At 37.9% G+C, this 22269-nt stretch overlaps 1 protein-coding gene across 1 annotated transcript in view; it reads right to left on the bottom strand.

The window, feature by feature from the left end:
• The window catches only part of THSD7A (thrombospondin type 1 domain containing 7A), a gene marked incomplete at both ends in the record, with an annotated part of 438329 nt that extends 422122 nt beyond the window's left edge, over positions 1-16207 (bottom strand). The window contains one exon of the mRNA XM_079711822.1: positions 16036-16207. Coding sequence (XP_079567948.1) covers positions 16036-16207 — 172 coding nt within the window. The remainder of the gene's footprint in view (positions 1-16035) is intronic.
• Positions 16208-22269: the final 6062 nt, after the last annotated feature.

Genomic DNA, 22269 nt, shown 5'->3' with positions numbered 1-22269 from the left:
ACACAGATGGTCAGACCAATTTTTTTCAATGTAATACTTTATTTTCTATTGTATCAAACTAAGGCCAACAAAAGTGAAGTTAAATTTAAAGGCAAATCTTTACTCCTTAAGGAAAAAATACAAACTGTGATACTTTTATAATAGGTCATTATATTGATAGTGTACATAATATAAACCAAATCACTAATGTATCTATATGCTTGGTTTCCTTAAGCTACAAGGAACCACAGAATGGGTGGAAAGTAATGGGAGAGAAGGGATAGGAAGAGCCTAGGAGTAAAGAAAACTTTAAAGAGAGAGTGAAAGGAACTTGAGACTACTTAGGAGAGGGAAAGAAGATTATGTATAAGTGTGGGCGCGCGTGTGCGTGTGTGTGTGTGTGTGTGTGTGTGTGTGTGTGTGTGTGTGTGTGTGTGAGACAGAGAGTTCTGTGGGGTATTTGGGGAGATGTAAAGAAGATTTGGGATGTTTCATTGTATGGTGTTCAGTATAAACTCCTGTGTGACGCTGTCAACAAAATCCACAGTCTAAATCCATATAACACTCTAAAAAAAAAAGAGGAATAAAAAACGTCAACATCAATATACTGAAATTAAATATTGAGTTATGACTTGAAGCAGTAGTTCATACTTTTCAATGTTAAGATTCACTGCATCAAGGAACAATATGAGAATATGCTTACATTTGATTACAGGGCAGTGAATTGTTTAGAAAAAAAGTCATTATTTTATATCACAAAAACTGAAAACTATGAGAGTAAATGTTGAAATTTCAAGGACATTGTCAAATGCTTAATCAAGATACCAAATAGTCAAAATAGTTACTAAAATACAAATCTGTAATCATTTACTGTATCTCCCTATGCTTGTTTTAAAGTGTTAAAACTAAATTTGTTATTGCCTAGTAATTATACCACATAATGCTAATTTAAATATTTGAAGCTTACTCTTCACAAAACCCAAGAAAATTTTCCCTATCACCTCTTCAATTAAAATATTAGGCATATATTTTAAAGTGTTTTGTATAAAATTTTTATTTGTGTGTATGTCATAGCATAAAAGACAATAAGATATTTGTCCTGGCTGCTAGTGTTATACTAAGAGTGTGGCTTGGGTCAAATTACTTGACCTCAGGTACCTTGGTTTACTCTTTCAATAAAGAGAAGGGCATTACTTCTTCCCCCACATTAATGAAGAAACTGAGAAATCAGTAAAAGAACATGTGAGTATGAGTGCTTAGAGAACTGTATAGTACCATGAAAATACAAGCAGGTATTGTTATTACATACACTAAGTTGTAGAAACCAAATGGGCAACTTCTAAAATGCATTAACATTTAAATTTTTCATTAGTATCACATAGGTTTTTCTGTGCATTTTAAATACATGTGATTAAGTAATCCACTCATTCTTTAAGTCATCACACCTCTCCCATCCCAACTACTTTTTTTCTTTACTGAATCTTCACTATATGATAAGATTAAAAACCCAAAAGAAGCTTCTTCTAGGCATCCTATCAAGTGTATTCAAGATTTTCCTCCTAAATGTGCTTTTATTCTTATGAAATAGGTTCCCTACAGCACTTTCCTATATTTCACAACTACTTACCTTCTAATTACACAAGATATTTTTATTGGAATTTTAATGTATTTTCTCAAATGATAATTATATCATAACTGAAGTTCCCAGAAAACACAATATATATTGTGCTGTGCTGAGTTCAAAAAAATATGGCTCAAACAGTCTGGCAGTTCCTCAGATGATTAAACATAGTTCTCATAAGACCCAGCTATTCAACTCCTAAGTATATATTCAAGAGAAATGGAAATACATGTCCACACCAAAACCTGTACATGAATGTTCATAGCATTATAGCCCCAAAGTGGACACAACCCAAATATCAACTGATGAATGGATTTTAAAAATGTGGTATATCCACACAAATGGAATATTATTCAGCATAAAAAAATGAAGTACTGCTACATGCTATAATATGAATGAACCATGAAAATATGCTAAGTAAAAGAATCCAGTCTCAGAAGACCACATAAGGCATGATTCTATTTATATGAAGTGTCCAGAATAGGCAAATCTATAGAGATGTAAAGTAGGCTAGTACTTGCCTAGGGCTGGGCCTGACAGAAAAGCATGGAGTTTGAGAGCAATGGCTAAGGGGTACAGGGTTTCTTTTTGGAGTACTGAAAATGTTCTAAACTGATTGTAGTGATGGATACACAACACTGTGAATATACTGTATTGTACACATTAAAAGGGTGAATTGCATGGTATCTGAATTATGTCCAATAAAGCTGTTAAAAATGGCTGTGACAGCAATTCTACTACTCAGCATATGGCCAGTAAAGGTGATTCATCTTGCCTATAATGACACAGTATGAGAATCACTCTTTCCTCTATTTTTCATATCTTTCATTAAATAATCAAATTGATTTAGCTTGTGGATGATTCTATCAAGAGAGAAAATTACTTTGAAAAGAATGATCTTGAAAGCTCTGAAAACTTTCATCACGATTTGGGACATCATGATGCCCATGTTGCTGCAGTGCTTGATCAACCACGGTTCAAAGACCACCTTGTCTGCTCTACAATATTTATTCTCTTCCTGTGGAATTTTCACAGCTGAAGCAGTTCAAAGCCAGTTCTCATATAAAACAAGCCAAGGGAACTGAAGAAGTTATATTAAAACTTGCAGTAAGAGACAGGGTGAGAAATGTATCTTAGCAGCACTCAAAGCTTTCCTTATGAATTATGTGATTCCATAAATCCAAATCCAGTCTGATGACTCTCCCATTAGTGGTGTGTAGTCACCACTGCGAACTGTCAGAAGAAGCTGTTTTATAGAGTGAGTCAACCCTATGATCTTCACTGCATTTCTGTGATTATACACACCAGCTCAAGGCAGCAGATGCCTTGCTCCAACTAGCTCCTCTCATTCCACAGGGCCTGTTAACTAATGAGAACAAATGAAGCACAGCATCTAACGTGGAGGGAAATACTGATGTTGGCTGGAAGTGGGACTGTTCAGCTACTTTGATTTTGGAGTTTCATATATTCTCATGCAAGTCATTCTCTCAAACTCAAAAAAGTATTTTTAAATTATCTTTTCCATCCTATATTTAAGCTTCAGATTTTTAAAGACCTGATATGATGGTCAAGCAAAGGTTGTGAACTACTACCCCATAATCCAACTCTGGCTCACTAGACACTGTATTTGGCAGACAATGTTGTCCCTTATGAGTTTTTTTTTTTTTTTTTAAGACGTTGGGGGTAGGAGTTTATTTATTTATTTATTTTTGCTGTGTTGGGTCTTCGTTTCTGTGCGAGGGCTTTCTCTAGTTGTGGCAAGCGGGGGCCACTCTTCATCGCGGTGTGCGGGCCTCTCACTATCGCGGCCTCTCTTGTCGCGGAGCACAGGCTCCAGACACGCAGGCTCAGTAGTTGTGGCTCACGGGCCTAGTTGCTCTGTGGCATGTGGGATCCTCCCAGAGCAGGGCTCGAACCCGTGTCTGCTGCATTAGCAGGCAGATTCTCAACCACTGTGCCACCAGGGAAGCCCTGAGAGTTTTTTTTTAATGGAACCCCATCTCTAAATTATGGCAAATAACAGACCCTCAGCAGGGTGAGGAGTGGCATAGCTCCTTTAATTAACCAAGTCCGCATAGAGAAGAGTGAGTTCAACCAGCCTTTACCCTATGGCTGGTCCACTTCACTCATTTATATTCTCTGTCACTGACCCCACCAGAGAAATAGTACATAGATTTCAGGTTTAGTCATTTCAACATTGGTCTAATCAAAAGTATAGATGAGGGCTTCCCTGGTGGCGCAGTGGTTGAGAGTCCGCCTGCCAATGCAGGGGACGTGGGTTCGTGCCCCGGTCCGGGAAGATCCCACATGCCACAGAGCAGCTGGGCCCGTGAGCCATGGCCGCTGAGCCTGCGCGTCCGGAGCCTGTGCTCCGCAACGGGAGAGGCCACAACAGTGAGAGGTCCGCGTACTGCAAAAAAAAAAAAAAAAAAAAAAAAAGTGTAGAGGAAAAAATATTAAATCACCCTTATATATAAACCTGAAAGGGTCTCCACTCTTGAAGTAACTGTGTTTAATCAGCATTACTTAAAGACAGTATTGCTCATAGAAAGTTTGCAAGGAGAACAGTTTACTTAACGGTTTACTTATACAATCAACAATCTGCTAAAATTCATAAATTCACACATGGCTTAATATTTACAAATATATTCTTTTATTCTTAGTAATATTTTATCCATCCAAATAGAGTTAGACTCCTAGATTCCATAAGTCAAACAATAGCTAACAAAGGCTAAGCTCCACAGGATGGCCTGCTCACTCTAGTCCACACACGCCCTTCTCCAGACGCACCCAACTCACTCCCTGCCTGGTCCTCATGCCTCAGAACTTCTTGCTGCCCCTGGACACGCATGTCATTTAATTTCTTCACAACTGTTCCTCTTTGCCTGGAATTCTGTCTCTCTAGAGCCTCTGTCCCTTTTGTAAACAGTTTATTTTTCAAACTTGTGTATTATGAAATCTTCCCTTCCCTGTCTCCTTCTGCAAGATAATCACCCACTTCTCATTCTACATCTATCTACATAGGCTTCTGTTTTTGTAATAAGTTCACTAACCAATAATTACTTATTTACCCATGATAGGGGACTTCAGAAGGGATGGGTCCATGTGTTGGTTATGTTTGCCCCCCAGCACCTAGCTTGGCATAAAACAGGCATTAAGCACTTGCCAGTTTTACTTAATTGAAACTGATCAATACAAACTGATGAAGAGAAAGGTACCCAATTTTTTTTTTTTTTTTTTTTTTTTTTTTTACTGTGACTGGAGTCCCTGAAGTTGTGTGATATAGTGGCTCTGAGTAAACTATATTTCCCATAGAAAAAAATACATTAGTATAACGTATATATTATATACACACACATACAGAATATAGCAATAGTTAATCCAGATCATTCCACCTGGGTCTGTTATCTGTACTGCCTTAATGATATCACAATGTCAACTATTTACAAGTTAATATTTTATATAAATGATGTTCTTGGACATGCTGGCAGGCAGTGCTATTAGAAGAGAAGTACTTCTTGGAAATTTGTGCAGGGACTGCAGTTTGAAGACTGTTCAGGCACCAGAGGAGCAAACAGAGAAAGACGGTTAGACATAAAAAGGATCTTAAAATAAAAGCTATAAGTTAGTGGGAGATAATGCAAGGACTTGTATAATAAGATCTTTTATATGACTAGGATCTTGATGAATGTTGTATTGGCATAAAATTTTCTAAAATAAAATATTAACATAAATTTTGTATAATTAATATTTTAGTGAAAAGTATTAGCAATTGCACACATTTTTAAAACTCACCTCTATAAATACCAGGTATAAAACACATGTGAGGAGGTATAAAAATTTCCACAATACCAGATAAATCGTGAAGTTCTGCGTAGTCATTTAACCATAAATAACTGTGCTATTTGCATGTGCATGTATGTTGTATGCATTTATGTATCTAGGTATGTATGCATATATATGTATGCTTGTAATGGTGTCTTATATTGTTATTGTAATTCTACCATAATTTTATAAATGCTAGAAAATTTTAGAGAACATACAGATAAATGAGTTGTAATGGGCATAAAAATGTTGAATAATCATCTCTCCTCCAAGTTGAGAAACATTTTAATTTCCTTCAGAGGACTCTGAACCACATATATTGAGGTGTGTAAGTAGGATATTTATATATATGAGATGTGCATGTACATATACAGAGCATATACATGACATGGGCACGTTCATTTACATACAGAGGGAGGGAGGGAGATAGAGAAATAGAAAACATACTATAGGGGAGGAGGACTTTGAGAGAAGAAGCCTCAGCATTCACTGTACATTCCCTACACCCTTTCACTCAGCATCACAGACCAGGAAAACCTTGCCAAGAACATTCTTAGGTGTTTCCACACAAAGGAATTTTGGAACACATCGTCCCACTTAAAGAGTCACACCTCCAGCATTCCTTGCATGGCAAAGATATGCACCATCACAAGTAAAAATGAAACGCTAGGCAGAATGTCTCTGTTTTAAAACTACTTTGAACAACTCTGCAAACAGCAAAGCTAAGGGCTTTGCAACTATGCTGGTGGCTCTGACAGCAGGTAGAAAGCAGAGCAACATCAGTTGCAGAGAAGCTTGAGATGTAAATGCAGATCCAAGAAGAAAGAAGAATCAAAATGAAGGAAAGGATCCAGACAGATCCAGGAAACAAACTCCATCCCAGAAAGAAGGCATTCACAGCTCACACCAGGATCACATCAAGTAAGAGAGAACATTTACGAGCACTGATGTGTGCCAGGCATCATCTAAGTACTTTACAGGTTTCTCTCAAGTGATCTTTAAAATAACCTGAAGAGGGCTTCCCTGGTGGCACAGTGGTTGAGAATCCGCCTGCACATGCAGGGGACACGGGTTCATGACCTGGTCCGGGAGGATCCCACATGCCGCGGAGCGGCTGGGCCCGTGAGCCATGGCCGCTGAGCCTGTGCGTCCAGAGCCTGTGCTCCGCAACGGGAGAGGCCACAACAGTGAGAGGCCTGCGTACAGCAGGAAAAATTAAAAAAATAAAAAAATAACCTGAAGAGAGAGATACTAACGTCATACCTATGATATGTCTAAGGAACATGAGACACAGAGAGATTAGAGATCACATTCTTAAAAAATTATAAAATTAGGTCAAGATTCATGTTTGGCTCAAAAGTCTCTTCTTGAACATCGCCTTTTATTTATTACATACACATGCAAATGCACACAAATATATATTTATTTAACTCCTGAGCAATCAGTGTCTCTTTCATTTCAAGCTATAGGTTCAATTCTCTGCAAGCACTCTCACTGTGAAGGGGAAGTACCTGAATACAGTGGGTCCCACTAACATTTATAGTTGCACTCTCTGATTCTGGTAGAGAAAACCAAAAATAATCTTTAAATATGGAACCCAAAGAGGCACTATTTGTGCTCTGATGCCATTCTCTAGCAGGCACATTATAGAACATACTTGCAAACATATCCATCTACAATACTCAGAATATTTTCTATTACTGCTATAATAATCCAAGGGATAATTCTTTATCCAGACTGTGTGGCACAATTAGAAAGCCTTGCATTGGCCATATACCATAAGTTAAATTACTGCAACCACATAATCCATGCCTGTGCCTGATACATTTGCTAGGGAAGACTAATTTTCTATCAAGCTCTCTCAATAGAGCAACAGCGTGTGCTATATTTCTACCCCCATGCACACAAACTATCCACTTCTAAGTATCCACTTCTAAGTCATTGTCTTACTACCCCCATTTTGGGGGTACTCAGCACTTTGTGTTCATAGGAAGTTCTGTGGGAGCAATCTGAATAGCAGGGTGCCTTGACAACTTGGTTCCCAGGTCAATTTACCAGAGGTTCAGGACAGTGGACCTCCACTGTTTCCCAGAAGTTCAGAAGGATATTGCACCTTGACTTTCTGCCAGCCCATGGCTTCCTCCATGCAAGAACAAGGAAAAGTGAATATGTAGCTATGTACGTGATTTATTAACCAGACCAGAGTCAGCTAGAGATACAGCACATTCACAGTGTACTTGAAAATCTCACAAACTTGCAGGTCCAATTTAACCTTTAATATATCAGGCCATTTTCTTCTCTTTCAAGGTATTGTTCATCACTTCCAAACTCTCTCCCAAGGTTTTTCCCTCAAGGTAGGACAAACTAGACCAAGCATACACCCATCTCCATTTATTCTTTACTTAATTCCCACGTGTGTTTTCTCTTTATATAAACAATTGTGCTTAGTGTGGGTCACATCATCAGAACAACAAGAGGTGGAGCATGTGCAGCACAGGCTGAATTGAGACTTTGAACTCTGTCACAAAGGAGTTCTACTGGCTCTTACTACTCTTATTTACATGATGAAAAGGATGCAGATCCCTTACCAGAGAAGGCATACAGATCACAAATAAGCAGATGAAAAGATGATGCTCAATATCGTATGTTACTAGGGAATAGCAAATTAAAACAAAATAAGACTGCATGCCTATTAAAACAGCTAAAATTCAAAACATGACAACACTAGCAAGGATGTAGAGCTATAGGAATTTTCACTCATTGCTGGCAGGAATGCAAAATGGTACAGTTTGGAAGACGGTTTGGCAGTTCCTTACAAACTAAACATACTCTTCCCATATGATCCAGTAATCACACTCCTTGGCATTTACCCAAAGAGCTGAAAACATAGGTCCACACAAAAACCTGCACATGAATGTTTATAGCAGCTCTATTCACAATTGCCAAAACTTGGAAGCAACCAAGACATACTTCAATAGGTAAATGGATAAACTGTGCTACATTCATACAATGGAATATTATTCAGTGATAAAAATAAATGAGTTATCAAGCCATGAAAATACATGGAGGAACTTAAATGCACATTACTGAGTGAGAATGAAGCCAGTGTGAAAAGGCTACATACTGTATGATTCCAACTGTATGACATTCTCGAAAAAGCATAAGTATGGAGACAATAAAAAGATTAGTGGTTACCAGAGATTTGGGGGGAGAAAGGGAGAGATGTAGGGATGAACAGATGAAGCACAGAGGATTTTTAGGGCAGTGAAACTACTTTGTATGGTACTGTAATGGTTGACACATGTATTGGTGGATATATGTCACTATGTATTTGTCCAAAACCACCCAATGTACATTAGAGTGAGCCCTAATATAAATTGAACCTTAATATAAACTATGGACTTTAATTAATAATAAATTATCAATATTGGCTCATCAGTTGTAATAAACATACCACACTAATGTAAGACGGTTAATAATAGGGATAATTGGGGAGAGAATGAGGCGGTACATGGGAACTCTGTACTTTTTGCTTAATTTTTTATAAACCTAAAATTGCTCAAAAATAAAGCCTATCAAAAATAATTTTTAAAGGAATGCAGATGATTTGCCTGGTTTTTTCTCTCCTTGTTTTGTTGCTCTCTCTTATAATGTCTTACTTTCTTGTCTTACTTTCTTTTCGAGTTTTAGCAGTCATGCATAGCTTCTCCTGAATTTACTGATGTCACTCTATGTGGACCATCTCTCTCTGATGGCTCCTGGAACAAGAGCCCCACTGAACTTTATTACATATGCCATTTGAAAATTATTGTCCTTATAAAGGAGTGTATTTGTGATTTTTCCCCATCTGCCCCTATTTCATTTCTTTTCTCATAGTATAACTTTGATACAATAATACAGAATCAGTAAAAATGATATCCCAAATATTATGATTTCACATGGTAAACTATGCAAAGCACCAATTAGCTCACTAGTTCTTCTGGAAGATGAGAGGACATCCTTTTGGTTAGGTCCAATGACATACTGGAAGCAACAGATTACTTTTGGCATCAACTGTTTTAAGTACTACCAGGTTTCCCCCCACTCTTTCCTTATTGGGTTGTTTTTAATTGTTGTATCTCTTCCTCCAAATAGAAGTACTTTTCTTGCTGCTTCTGCTGCTTCAGTACTTGGGGGTTAAATGCAAATGCCTGTATTTTTTTCATCATTTTAATGCATTCTGAAGTGTCAAGTGTAAAGTTCTGATGAAGGAAATCAGAAAAAATCTCTACCTTATGACTCACTGGAACCTCTAACTCACACTCTATGATGTTCTTGTGATAGGAAAGATATATTTTCCTGGATGTCACTTCCCCAGTGCTTCTGTCATTAAGGGTCACTCTAATGTGCCTTCATATTAGGAAGCCTAGAGCCTTCCACTCTCCCCTTCCCAGAGAGATCCACTGTCCAGTGTCACCATTCGAACTTAAATCAGAGGCTAAGAGGCTTCATTTCCTCCTAAAAGGATCCAAAGCATATCACACTTCTCCAATAACCTAATCAGAACGTCAGCATCTCATCCCACCACCAGTTCTTTATATAACAATAAAAGGTAGGAAAAGACCTGGGTATGTGTTGCTCTACAGCACTCTTAATGCCAGTCCTGACTGGGGCCTTCATTATTTTGCAAACCAGGCAGCTACCTACAATTTGCATAAGGAGTGATCCGTGTTACCACAGTCCATTGAGCTATTAAAGCTTCATAAAACCACCTGAGCATTTGACTTTTTGGACCAAATAACCAATAAGCTCTTAATAAATTCTGAGTACTAACTGAGCTTTGTATGCTAAGAAAGAAGGATAGGAAAACAAGACATAAAATGTAGTTTGTTTGTCTATTTATTTATTTATTTAAATAATCACCTAAGATGTTAAACAAATCATAAACCACAAACAATTCTACTGTGAAAATATTTAATTTGGAAGGCACTGGTGACAATGTTAACTGCAACTATGTGAAATTTCAGATTCCTGAGAAATCCCGAGACACTAAACAAAATGAAGTACAAAAATATCTATTTATATAATTCACCCTGAATTTGTGCTCAAAATATTTTGATGGTCTTTGATCCATGCTGTCTACATATAAGGGCCAAACTAATAAGAAAAGACAAGCCTACAGTAAAATAACATCTCTTTCTAGACTTGTTTTATTTGTCTTGGTGTCCCTTAGTTGGAGAAAACAGATACATGTGTTGGATCATTAAAATTCCTTCAAGATATGTCATTTTTAGGAGACGAAAAAGTAAAGAATGGGAAGAGAACTAATTCTTTTTAATGTTTACTATATTTAGGGTACTGTGCTAGACCCTTTCTATTTACTACCTGTTAAAACTTCACAAATACTCTCTGACTTCAGAACTTCTGTCACCATTCTAAGGTGAGAAAACAAAATCAGAGAGTTTAAGTAACTTGACCAGTCAGGTAGAAGCAAGATTTAAATAGCGATCCCCAAGTCCATGTTCTTTCCATTCCACAATGCTGCCTCCCTTATAACTTGTGGGAATATCTAGCCCTGTAACTAGATCAATTTGTAATTTCTAGTGCATTTACAAGAAAAGATGCTTTAGAGAAAGCTAAAGTTACTAGCCTTGTTCCAGGGCATAAAATTAAGTAACCATTCTATTATATAAGAGAAAAATAGCAATAATATAACCTACCATTTATTGAAGTCCTAATATGTATCAAGCACTCTACTAATATATACATATGTTACCATATTTAATCCTTAGAAAACCCCTATAGAATACATAATATTTATCCATACTGGAGATGAAATAAAAAGATTCAGGGAGATGAAATAATTTCATAGGTCCCATGGATAAAATGTTGTTCCAGATTAATTGACATTGACATTGACGCCCATGCTCTGTCCATCCCTATCTCTGCTCCATCTCTATTCTTCATTTAATGAGCAAACTATGTCACATTCCAAATTAAGACAAATCGTAAGCACAACTGAAATGCACAACACTTTTTTAAGGATAATGCCACCCTTATGTTACTACTACCTGGTACAACACCCCTCTCTCCTTTGTTATTGAATGAATGGCAGGCTTAGGATGGATATTTTTCCATGTACATTGCAGAATATTTTATATTAGTATAAGTACATGAAAGAAAAAGAAAACACTTGTTTTTATTTTAAACTGAGGAAACAAAGTATTATTTTATGTGCAATTAACTATGTAAAGGACACAGTGACTGTCATTAATAGCACTGTCTTGCAATGCATGAACCCTGGTCAAAAGTTTAATGTGAGAAGTAATTTCCTTAAGACAAAACTCAACTGTAAATACCCTCATCACCTGATGCTGAAAAAATGGCTACTGTGTATCTTTCTTGGATTTTATTGTAATTTCATTATCATAAAAATAAATTCAACTACTTCATTAAGATCTTTTGAAAATATATCTCTATGGCATAAGTTGATAAAAGTTGGTTGTATTCACTATCTTCTGTCTGACTCATGTTTCAATCACATTTTGTTCAATGCACTTCATTTGGAATTGCTAGGTGAATATAATTAGCCATAATTATTATTGAAACAATTCCATATTCAAGAATATTAAAAAGTGAATAACTGTCTAACACTCACCAGTAACAGTAATTATTCATCTTCCAATAATATAAGTGCTTTAACTCTGCATGTATGAAATATGTTTTTCAAGTATTCAAACAAAGTTACCTTTCAAATGACTGTGGCACAAAACCGTTGAAACATTAACTTTTATATTTTAATGTCTTATATTTTGGTTTTTTCTCTGTGGAAAAATAACAGTGTAGTAGAGAGACTTAAATACCACTTGCTTATTCACTTTATCAATACTATAACTTCTCCACTATCTGGTTTATTATTCAACTAAGTTTCTAGCTCTATCACTCTACTGAAAATGTCTTTTCCCAAAACAGTGTTAATTATCTTACCAGTTCCTCCTCTTATTTGATCTTTTCTGAAATATTTCATAACCCCTTTCCAGACTCTTGGAAATGTTTTATACTTTTTGTCCCCATCCCCTTCATAAGATATCTTCTTCATTTAGCACTACTGGCATTTTCTCTGGACCTGTTCTGACCATACTTTCTCAGCCTCTTTCACTAGTTTCTCTCCCATTGTGACTTAAATCTCAATATTCTCTATGAAGTATTCTGGCCCCTCTTTTCAATATTTTTGTTGTTTTAATGATCCCTCCCACTACCATGCCTTGAAATATTATATACGTGTTGAGCTCCAAGCCTCTACCTTCAGCCTAACACTTTCTCCTAAACTGTCCACCCATTCACTAATTCCTCTATTAGCTGACTGAATTACTGCTACCTCAAGTTCAGTATATCTGATACTGAGAATTAAACTGATATTCTTTCTTCCCCAACCACAAGAAAACTGTTCTTCCTTCTTTCATATCCTCTGTCTCAATCAAGTAACTGTGTGCAGACATGATGCAGATAGCATTAGTTCCACCTCTCCTTGGCAGACACTGTGTCCCCTGCACTCCAAACCTGAGCTAACACTTCTGCCATGTGCCCCCAGCCCTCCTCTACTCACCCTTCACTATAAGTGGTTTGTTCCCCTTTGTCTCTCAGTCCCTCTCCTCACTGACCTCCCAGCCTCTTAATTTACCTTTCTCCCTTCTGGGTGAAGAATATGTCAATCCTCTGCTCTAAGGTTATAATGGCTTCCACCTGCTTATAGGTTACACTCTAACATCTTTACCATAGTTTGAAGGTTTTCTTACAATCTGGCCCAACTCATCTCATTAGCACCAAATCCATTCATTCCCACCACATATTCTGGACTTGAGCTGCAGTACTTCTAAGACCTAGGAATATTGTCATGCCTTGCATTTTTATTTTTTCTCTCTATCAGCTACACAACTTCTCTGCTCTCACACTGTTTTGTTCATGAGTATGGTATGCCATGTTGTAATTGTTGTGTATTGTTCAACTGTAACTTTCTTGGGGGCAGGGACAATAGTACCCTGCCAGCCTCTACCACAATGACTTCAAATAAGCCACACAGTGAGTCCTCAACAACTCTTTGCTGTGACTGACTTAATAAAACATTCATACAATATACCTTATGCATTAAATGTTCATATATATTATGTACATATATATGTATATATACATTAATATACTATGTATGTGTATGGATGCATACATGTATGTTTATGGTGTATGTATGTGCATATGTGCACATACTTTAGGGCTGAAAAGGCCTTTAAATATCATCTTTTCTAATCAATGAATATCACAAAGTAGGAAACCAAGAACTAAAGTGGTTAAATGACCTAGCTAACATTCTAAAGCTCGTTAGTGACAAACACAGTGTTACAGTTCCTCTCTTAGCTCCTCATCCAGTGTACCTTTCACTACATCACTTTAATTCAATGATCTCACCAATAATGTGATTCTAAATAATCTGTTCTACCAAGACCAAGCTTATCCCACTAGAATCTTGGACTGTTTCACCTCATGTTCTCTCTCAAATCCCTGCCTGCCTCTTTATTTTCATCAAATGAGGAACACTTATGATTCTGTCATCTCTATATCTTCATTTACAGTGTATCCCTGTCCTTTAAATATTCCCTATTTCCTCCAGTAACTATTCTCAGTTCCTTTATAGATATGGTGAAGTCTCCTTTCCCTCTGGAAAAATATAAAGAGGTCATTATTTTGCTCTCCTGTCTAATTCACCATTTTTTCCACCAAACCAAGGCTCACCATAAAGGAGATTACATTATTCTCATCATATTACTTTATATTTGTACCTGCACATGACTTTGAAGTTTACAGATTACTTTCTCATCATTCACTCATTTGATCTTCATAATACTATGAATAGTCAGAAGAAGGTCCCACTTACAGGCAGCTAAATAAACTGGGGGTCAAAAGTTAAGTGACATGCCAACGTTCCTATAGCTAGCAAGAGGTGGAACTGGCACTGGAACCAAGGTCTCCATATTCTTGCTCCTGAGAGCTTTCCACTGTCTTAAACTGTTTATTGGCTTAAGCTCCCGCCATGACATTTATATTGACATGTATTGGCACCTCAGATGCTGCACAGTGAATGCTGCCTAGCCTCTTCTTTGATCTGAATTACTGCTTGGCTCTTGTTACGTTAACAGTACAAATTTCAACAGGGCAAGTACTGTTTTGTCCAACACTTACTTACTTGAGAAGCTCTTACCGGGCATCCAAATAACACCATTTAATGGTAAATTATAGTTTGACCAGTGTTTGTTATGACTGAACTTCTGAATATTAAAACCATGGCTTCAGCTAAATTAGAGACCTTCTTTATTTTAAATTGAAAAAATCAATTTGATTTCATCTGCATCCACTAATCAACTGATCTTTAAACTGCAAGTGGTAACAAGAATGGCTAACACTAACATCCAAATGGCTTTTCTAAACGTGTGTTTGTGTGTTATCTCATACAAGATTCTGAGGCAAATTCTGTACTCTGGCTTTAAATAAGTTTCTATTCAATCTCCTCACTAAGTTGTTAGATAGATGCAACTTCTTTAAAAATTCAGGGTATCAGTGTAATTGTAGAGGAGACTGATCTGTCTCTGCATGGGGGGCTACAGACAGCTGAAGCCAGGAAAGAGACACACTCACTGTAACTTGTTTGTGATCCCATGACCGATATATACTTTCCCTCCTGTCTACTAACTGCCAAGAAACTCTTAATTCATTCCTAGCACTAAGCAGTAAGAATAATGTTTCCCACTTTCTTCTTATAAACCCGAAGTTTCAGGTCTGCTGAAGAATTCTCAGTGTCCTTTAGAGGAGAAAGGAGCCTCAGGAGAGGGAGTGGTAATTCCTCATTTGGTATTGTTTTCCTGCCTGTCACTGCCTCACACCGGGACCTCTAGTCAGCACTTTGCTGGGAGATTCTGAGGGACAATTGGTTGCTGCTTTTCTTGGCTGGTTGAAAACAAAGCAAAAACTTTTTCAAGGCAGGAGAAGTTAAAACCTAAACATCCTAACAATTGCACACTTTAAAAATCCCTCAATTCGCTCATTAAGAATCGAGCTTCACAAGGTCTCAGTCAGCTCACTGCAGCCCCATTTGCCTTCAACTGTCAGAACTGCCCTCACTTGGCTTGTTTCCACGTGTCCCACATAAGCTGTACCTTAAATGTAACTCTATATCCATATATATCATGGCACAGAGTGAACTGTTTGCCTAAACACAGAATAAAGACCGGAGTTAAAATGTTTGCTTGCTCTTTGCTACAAATAAATTTAAGAAAGTCTTAGTAGAATGAGAACGCAGAGGTTAAAAATATTGCACGTAATTACGAAAGCACAACGTTGGTTGCCCTCATTAACTACGGAGCTGTGAGAGAAATAGTCCAGTGAGTCACTAATGCTTTTTAGTTGTTAGGTTTTTCTTTCTAACAGCATCGGCCATGACCTAATTTGCTTCCTAAGAATCGTACTTTTTTACCTTAGGGTCCCAGTACCCCCGGGTCATCAGAAGCACAGGGGTCCCTCCTGAAGCCCAGCAGTTTCGTAACGTGGACCCAGATGGGAAGCAGGGGGAACTACGTCCCACTTACCGGTCTTCCACAGATAGAGGGTGGGTGCCTCCGCCGCGCCCGGCGCCGCAGCCCCGCAGGCGCTCGGGCACAGCAGCAGCGGCAGCAGCGGCAGCAGCAGCGGCAGGACGGCCGGGCGCGGGCCGGCAGCGTCGGGGCTCCGGGACGCCGTGCGCCTCGCTTGCAGCCCCATGCCGCCGGCAGCCGCTCCAGGGTCCAGGTCCGGGACGCGGATGGCAGGGAATGTTCCTTCGCCCTCGGAATGTCTTCCCAAGTACAGAACGCAAAGCTCTCCCGCTATTGTTCTTGTCAGATGAAAAGGAGGGAAAGCGCGTTTAACACCAGGGAACAATAGCTTCTGCGGTGGCCGTGGCTGCCGCCGCCACCGCCACTGGCGGGGATGCTGCTGCCACTGCCATTCCGCGCAGAGTGGCAGGTCCTACAGGCGAGGGAGGCAGCCGTCCGCAGGGGGCCCCAGCTGACGGAGCAGGTCCCGAGGTCCGGGAGGCAGCGCAGCCCCCGCCGCTGCCAGCTGGAGAGAGAGGAGGGGGGCGTGAGCCGACAGGAGCACCGAGGGAGCCGCAGGCAGGGGGAGGCGAGAGAGCCAGGGCAAGAAAGGAGGCGAGCGAACGGGAGCGGGGGCACCCACAGCCAGCGCACCCGCCAGAGAACTCCAGTGCACATGGCGCGGTGAAATATGTTTGGACGGATACACCACTAAAAAGAATCATCACTCGACAGGCTTCCGCATGACAAATAACAGGCTCTGAAATTCATCGTCACCCAAGGAGTCAAATGCTAGATCTAGTGGCATGCTTTTCTTAGTATATATTTATTTACGCAAAGCATCAGTGTTTATCATTTATTTTTAAGCCGTGGCTTCTGAATTACTTTATGTGGGGAGCAGTATTTATGATCAGATGTGAAAAACATAGGAAAACAGCAGAGATGTTTACTTGCTGTTGAAAGGCACTTAAGCTCTTTTTTAAATCTTTTCTTTTTAACTTAAAGGAATCTATTCCCAATTAAAATATGAACAGTATTGATCTACGGTTACAAATCAAAGTACATAGTCTTTTAACAGCCTTTAAAACTGAATTAGTATTAATAAGTATCCACAATGATATCTAATTAGATGGATAACATTTTATAAAAACTAATCATGAAATTATATTTCACCTATGAAGTTAATAAAAGTGCTATCCCTTTATCTACGCTCTGTCAAAAATATGCTACCTTTAAGGATCCACACAGTTCTGAGTAAAATTAAAGAACAAAGTGAGTTTCCTTTGTGTATCTCCAAATTAGTAAATTCTTTACTTAAAAATCCTTGACACTAATGTCTCTTAACAGATACTGTAGAAAAATGCCTTTATAATCTATATAATCTAATGTGCTTGGGCCTTTTGTTCTTTGTGTTTTCACTTTCTTAAACCAGTAGTAATAAAGGAATGTGTGTGAAGTCAGACAATGCTTTGCCCTTTCTCTTTCTCTCTTCTCCCCAATACTAACCCTTTACTAATTCATTTCCTAGTAAAACTAAAATAATATCAAGGCATTTAGCCAATTAAAAACTGGGCAAAAACAAAGCCAAAGAAAACTATTCACATCTGGTCAGGAATATCTGGCCAAATAAAATTTAAAAATCAGGAAAACTACTCTTTATGAATTTGCTCCATCAGCACACCCAACCCAAGAGTTTAAAATGAGGAAGCTACTGTTTCTGAAAGAGGAAACCTTCCATAAAGCTCTCTTGGGACGCCTGTCGTTTTGCAGATCATTCCAGACACAGCCCTGCTGCATGCATTAGATTAAAAGCAGGTTTTGATCAAATAATTCCCAGGTCCTGCCTATTTAAGGATTCTGACATCAGAGGAAATTAGCAATGTTGAAGGTTGCAAATTTGGTCCTTATTTACTTTCCACTCTGTTAGGCCTCTAAAAGGGAATTAACAGCTCAGAGAGCCCTAGCTCTGTGAGTCTGTGATTAGGAGAGAAAAACTAGCGTGGATTACTGTTTCTTCACTGGTGAAAAATAGGCAACCATCAAAAGATTATAGGTTGATAAGGGATACAAAAAAGCCTGATTCCAACTTATGTGTGGCTCCCTGAAGGAGCACTTGTTTCAACAGTTACACCAAAGAAGAAAATAGAAAACAGGAATTGTATGGCTTCCTTGGGTCTGTCTTCTTAGGGAACACGCTGTAATACCACTCTACAATGGCAGTGTTTTCTTATCCTGTTTGTTTTTATTTCTCAGCTACTGTTAGGGTGCTAAACCCTAAAACCATCTAATCCGGGCACAGAGAGCATTTAAAATGAAGTACTCTGTTAATCAGCCCATTCTAAGCATTCTTGGGAAGTCCCAGATTACTCCACCAAGTAGAAACTCATTAAATAACAGAAGACAGAGAATCTAAGGAGTCAAGCTAGTACAATTTGATGTGCAGGATAATTACTTTGCCCTTTGAAAAGCCATCAGATTGTTATTTTTAATAGCTTAATATCAAAAGAAAATTTAAGATTCTGATTTTTATATTTATCCATAGTTGTGTAATAATTACTCAACTGGTCAAGAGTTTAAACATCATAGCTAGAACTTCAAGCATTATATAAAAGAACCAGGGACCATTTCACAACTAGGGTTAGTGTTCTGCTGTAGTGTTTGAAACTAGCCAACAATTGGTTTCCTTCTTTTACTTTCAATTTATACAATGCTTAAAGATCACTCCAAATAATATTACTCAGCCATAAAATCAAATGAAATAATGCCATTTGCAGCAACATGGATGGACCTAGAGATTATCATACTAAGCGAAGTCAGACAAAGACAAATATGATACCACTTATATGTGGAATCAAAAAAAATGATACAAATGAACTCATTTATAAAACAGAAATAGACTCACAGACACAGAAAACAAACTTATGGTTACCAAAGGGGAAAGGTGGAGAGGGATAAATTAGGAATTTGGGATTAACAGATACATAATACTTTATATATAATAGATAAACACGGGCTGACTATACAGCAATGGGAACTATTTTCAATATCTTGTAATAATCTATATTGGAAAAGAATTTGAAAAATAGATATACACATATGTGTATGACTGATTCACTTTGCTGTACACCCAAAACGGTGTAAATCAACTATATTTCAATTTAAAAGTTTTTTTTTAAATTTTAAAAGAGTTAATAAAAAAATCACTCTAGATACATACACATGTACAATTAGTAATAAAGATGCCCCTGGACAAGGTTACAGAAACTAAGTCATATAAACATTTGTCTCTGCCAATGCCACACATCTGTTCTATAACAATGTCATTATTGCACTTGAGGAGAAAAATGTATGGGTCTCTGAGGACACAGAAATGATATATATTTTCAGATACATGTTCCTTTGTGAAAGCTATACTGTCCAGTCACATAAATCCTATCAATAAAACTGATAGATTACAAGAGATAGCAAGACATAGCAATCTTTGTTTTCTAGCATATGACATAAATAATACACAAATGTTTAACGACATGATGTCAAAATTTAGTCATGAGAAGTCTCAAAGATGTAGATTAAATTGACCATCTGTACAGCCTGCCATGAAGTAAATCGTTCATCATTTTTCATAAATAACTGTTCAAGTATTAATGAGCCAGGGATATATAAACGTTTCCAAACCAATGGATGAAAATTGCAAAGCATGTATGTTTTTTAATATTTAGAAATAAGACAATTCTGAACCTATCACTTCTCATGTGTTGTCCTTTTTTCTGTCTTTATTATTTTTGCTCTCGTTTCCAAACTCCAGAGAGGGTGGGTGTGTACAGATCTACACATGTGTTATCTCTTTTATTAGAACATAAGTTTATAACCACACTTGAAGACCCAAAAGACATACAATGACTTGTAGGGATTAGTACCAGCATTTAAAGTCAATCATCAAAAATTCATCTACTTGACAGAGAGGGAAACTTTTAATATCATCAGTTTTTATGAGGAAAAACTGAGTAAATGAAGGAATATATACAAAGTTATTCACAGCTACATAGGGAAGTATCTAAGAATATCCACTTTGAAATAACAACTTTAAATAAATTTCTCTACCTAAATGCATCTTGCCTTATAAAAAATCACCCAAAGGAATTCTGTTTGTATGGCCTCTAGGTGTCATACTTGACCAACATTTGGGGTAGAAAACATTAGTTTGGGGCTTCTTTCTATTCCCCCCCTTCTTGCCACACCCACGAGATTATTAAAAGATGAAACATTTCCCTTTTTATCTTTGTAATAAGTAGCCACAAATTTTACTTTCCCAATTCTGACTCTAATATTCACCATTTATTTTCTTTCCAATTCCTTTTTCTTTATAACTACTTTGTTTGTTGGTTGGTTAGTTGATTAGTTTGCTGGTTTGTAGGTATATGCGGTGAGAGGAGGGGAGATTCTAGATTTCAAATAGTTTTATAGAAAGAAAATAAACCCCATGGTTTCTCCATTTTACTCAAAACTAAACCTGTTGGGAAACGATAACGATCTGCTATGAATAATCAGATTCCTTGTGTTGAGTGTCAGGTAAAAAAGTACAGTATTTTGGTTCAGATCCTTCTAGGTTTGGGGAATGGATCACTTACTGTAAGCCTTACAATAAGGATCCCATCCTCAGTGGTATGTGAGGCATCAATAGTCCCTGGCACAATGCAATACCCCAATCGTTAAAACATTTCACCAGGGGTTCACTTGGGAGAATGCTTCCATACAGAACACGCAGGCCAATGCAATGATTCAGGTATTTGAAAGTGCAGAGGAATAATGTATACAAAGGCAATAGAATTGACAAGCTATCACTAGTTGTGTTGGTCCTACAGATGGATAATGAAAAGGTACCGACCTTTAACAAGCAATTGAAAACTAAATATGAAGGAAAGGAGCCCTTAAAAAGAGACCCTTGTCTCCTGCAGTGGCAGAGTAAGAAAAAAAAAAGCTGAAGATCAAATTAAAACTTAATATTTAAGAGTTGACAACTGCAAAGATAACTGAATGATCAACTGAGGCAAGTTTGTTATGAAAAGATCAGGGTCTGCTTAGGAAAACCTGGAACCTGATACATGGACAAGTTTCTCTGGGTCAATGTGCACATGTCTTTGGTTCCCCGGACTCCTCTGAACTCTCAAAGCCTTCAAAGGCAGCCCACCTCTCCCTGTTAAGTACTGGCATATCGCCTTTCCTAGTTTTCAGGCTGCTAGCTAGGATTAAGTTGCAGCGTTAAGTCAGTCTAGTCACGTTGGGTCTGTTAAGAGTAAAAGGACTACGCAGCAAAGGAGCTGCCAGAATTAGCTAGCAGCTAACTACTGGTAGGAGCCAGAAGACTATTCAGGAGGCTTGATTTTGAGAGTGTGATTAGGGGCCAGAACACACAGGGATAGAGAGTTTATTAACTTGGAGAAATACTCCATGGGTATAGAATTTAACACAATGCCAAGGACTGAAAGGGATGGTGCAAACTGGTGGTTCCTAGAAGCCTGGAGAAACACTGATGGAAAGTGAAATGTCAGGGAAGGAAGGCAGGGAAGGAAGGGACATGCTGGAGTAGATACATTATGTAAAGAAAAGGAAGACCAAGACAGGATTATGCTCCTCCAAAGGGACACACAGAGATCACACCAATCACCAAGGCCTTCAGAAATGTACTGGTGAGAAGGACACCAGCATCATTGAGTTCCATGGTGGCTCTTTGCACGCCACCAGTAGGAGAGGTGATCCATCTGAGTTAATTTTTATGCATGGTATGAAGTAAAGTTCTAAACTCATTATTTGGCACAAGGATACTCAACTGTCCCAGCACCATTTAAAAGAGTGTTATTTTTCTCATAGAAGAGTCTCAGCACTTTGTAATAAAAAATCAACTGACCATTAAGGGAATGGTTTACTTTTGTTCCACTCCAAGGCATATCTCAGAGATATTGCGGGTTCAGTTTCAGACCATCATAATAAAGCAAAAATCACAATAAAGGGAGTCACAGGAATTTTTTTGCTTTCCCAGTGCATAAGAGTCATCTTACCTTATACTGTAGTATATTAAATGTGAAATAGCATTATGTCTTTAAAAAAGTGAACATGCCTTAATTAAAAATACTTTATTGCTAAAAAATGCCAACTATTATCTAAGTCTTCAGCAAGTTGTGATCTTTTTATCATAGTAACATCTAAGATCACTGATCACAGGTCACCATAACAAATATAACAGTGAAAAAG

The sequence above is a fragment of the Hyperoodon ampullatus genome (assembly GCF_949752795.1).
Source record: "Hyperoodon ampullatus genome assembly, chromosome: 9".
In the NCBI taxonomy this organism is placed as follows: domain Eukaryota; kingdom Metazoa; phylum Chordata; class Mammalia; order Artiodactyla; family Ziphiidae; genus Hyperoodon; species Hyperoodon ampullatus.
Note: the sequence above shows the minus strand (reverse complement) of the source record. Positions and strands in the feature narration are given on the sequence as shown.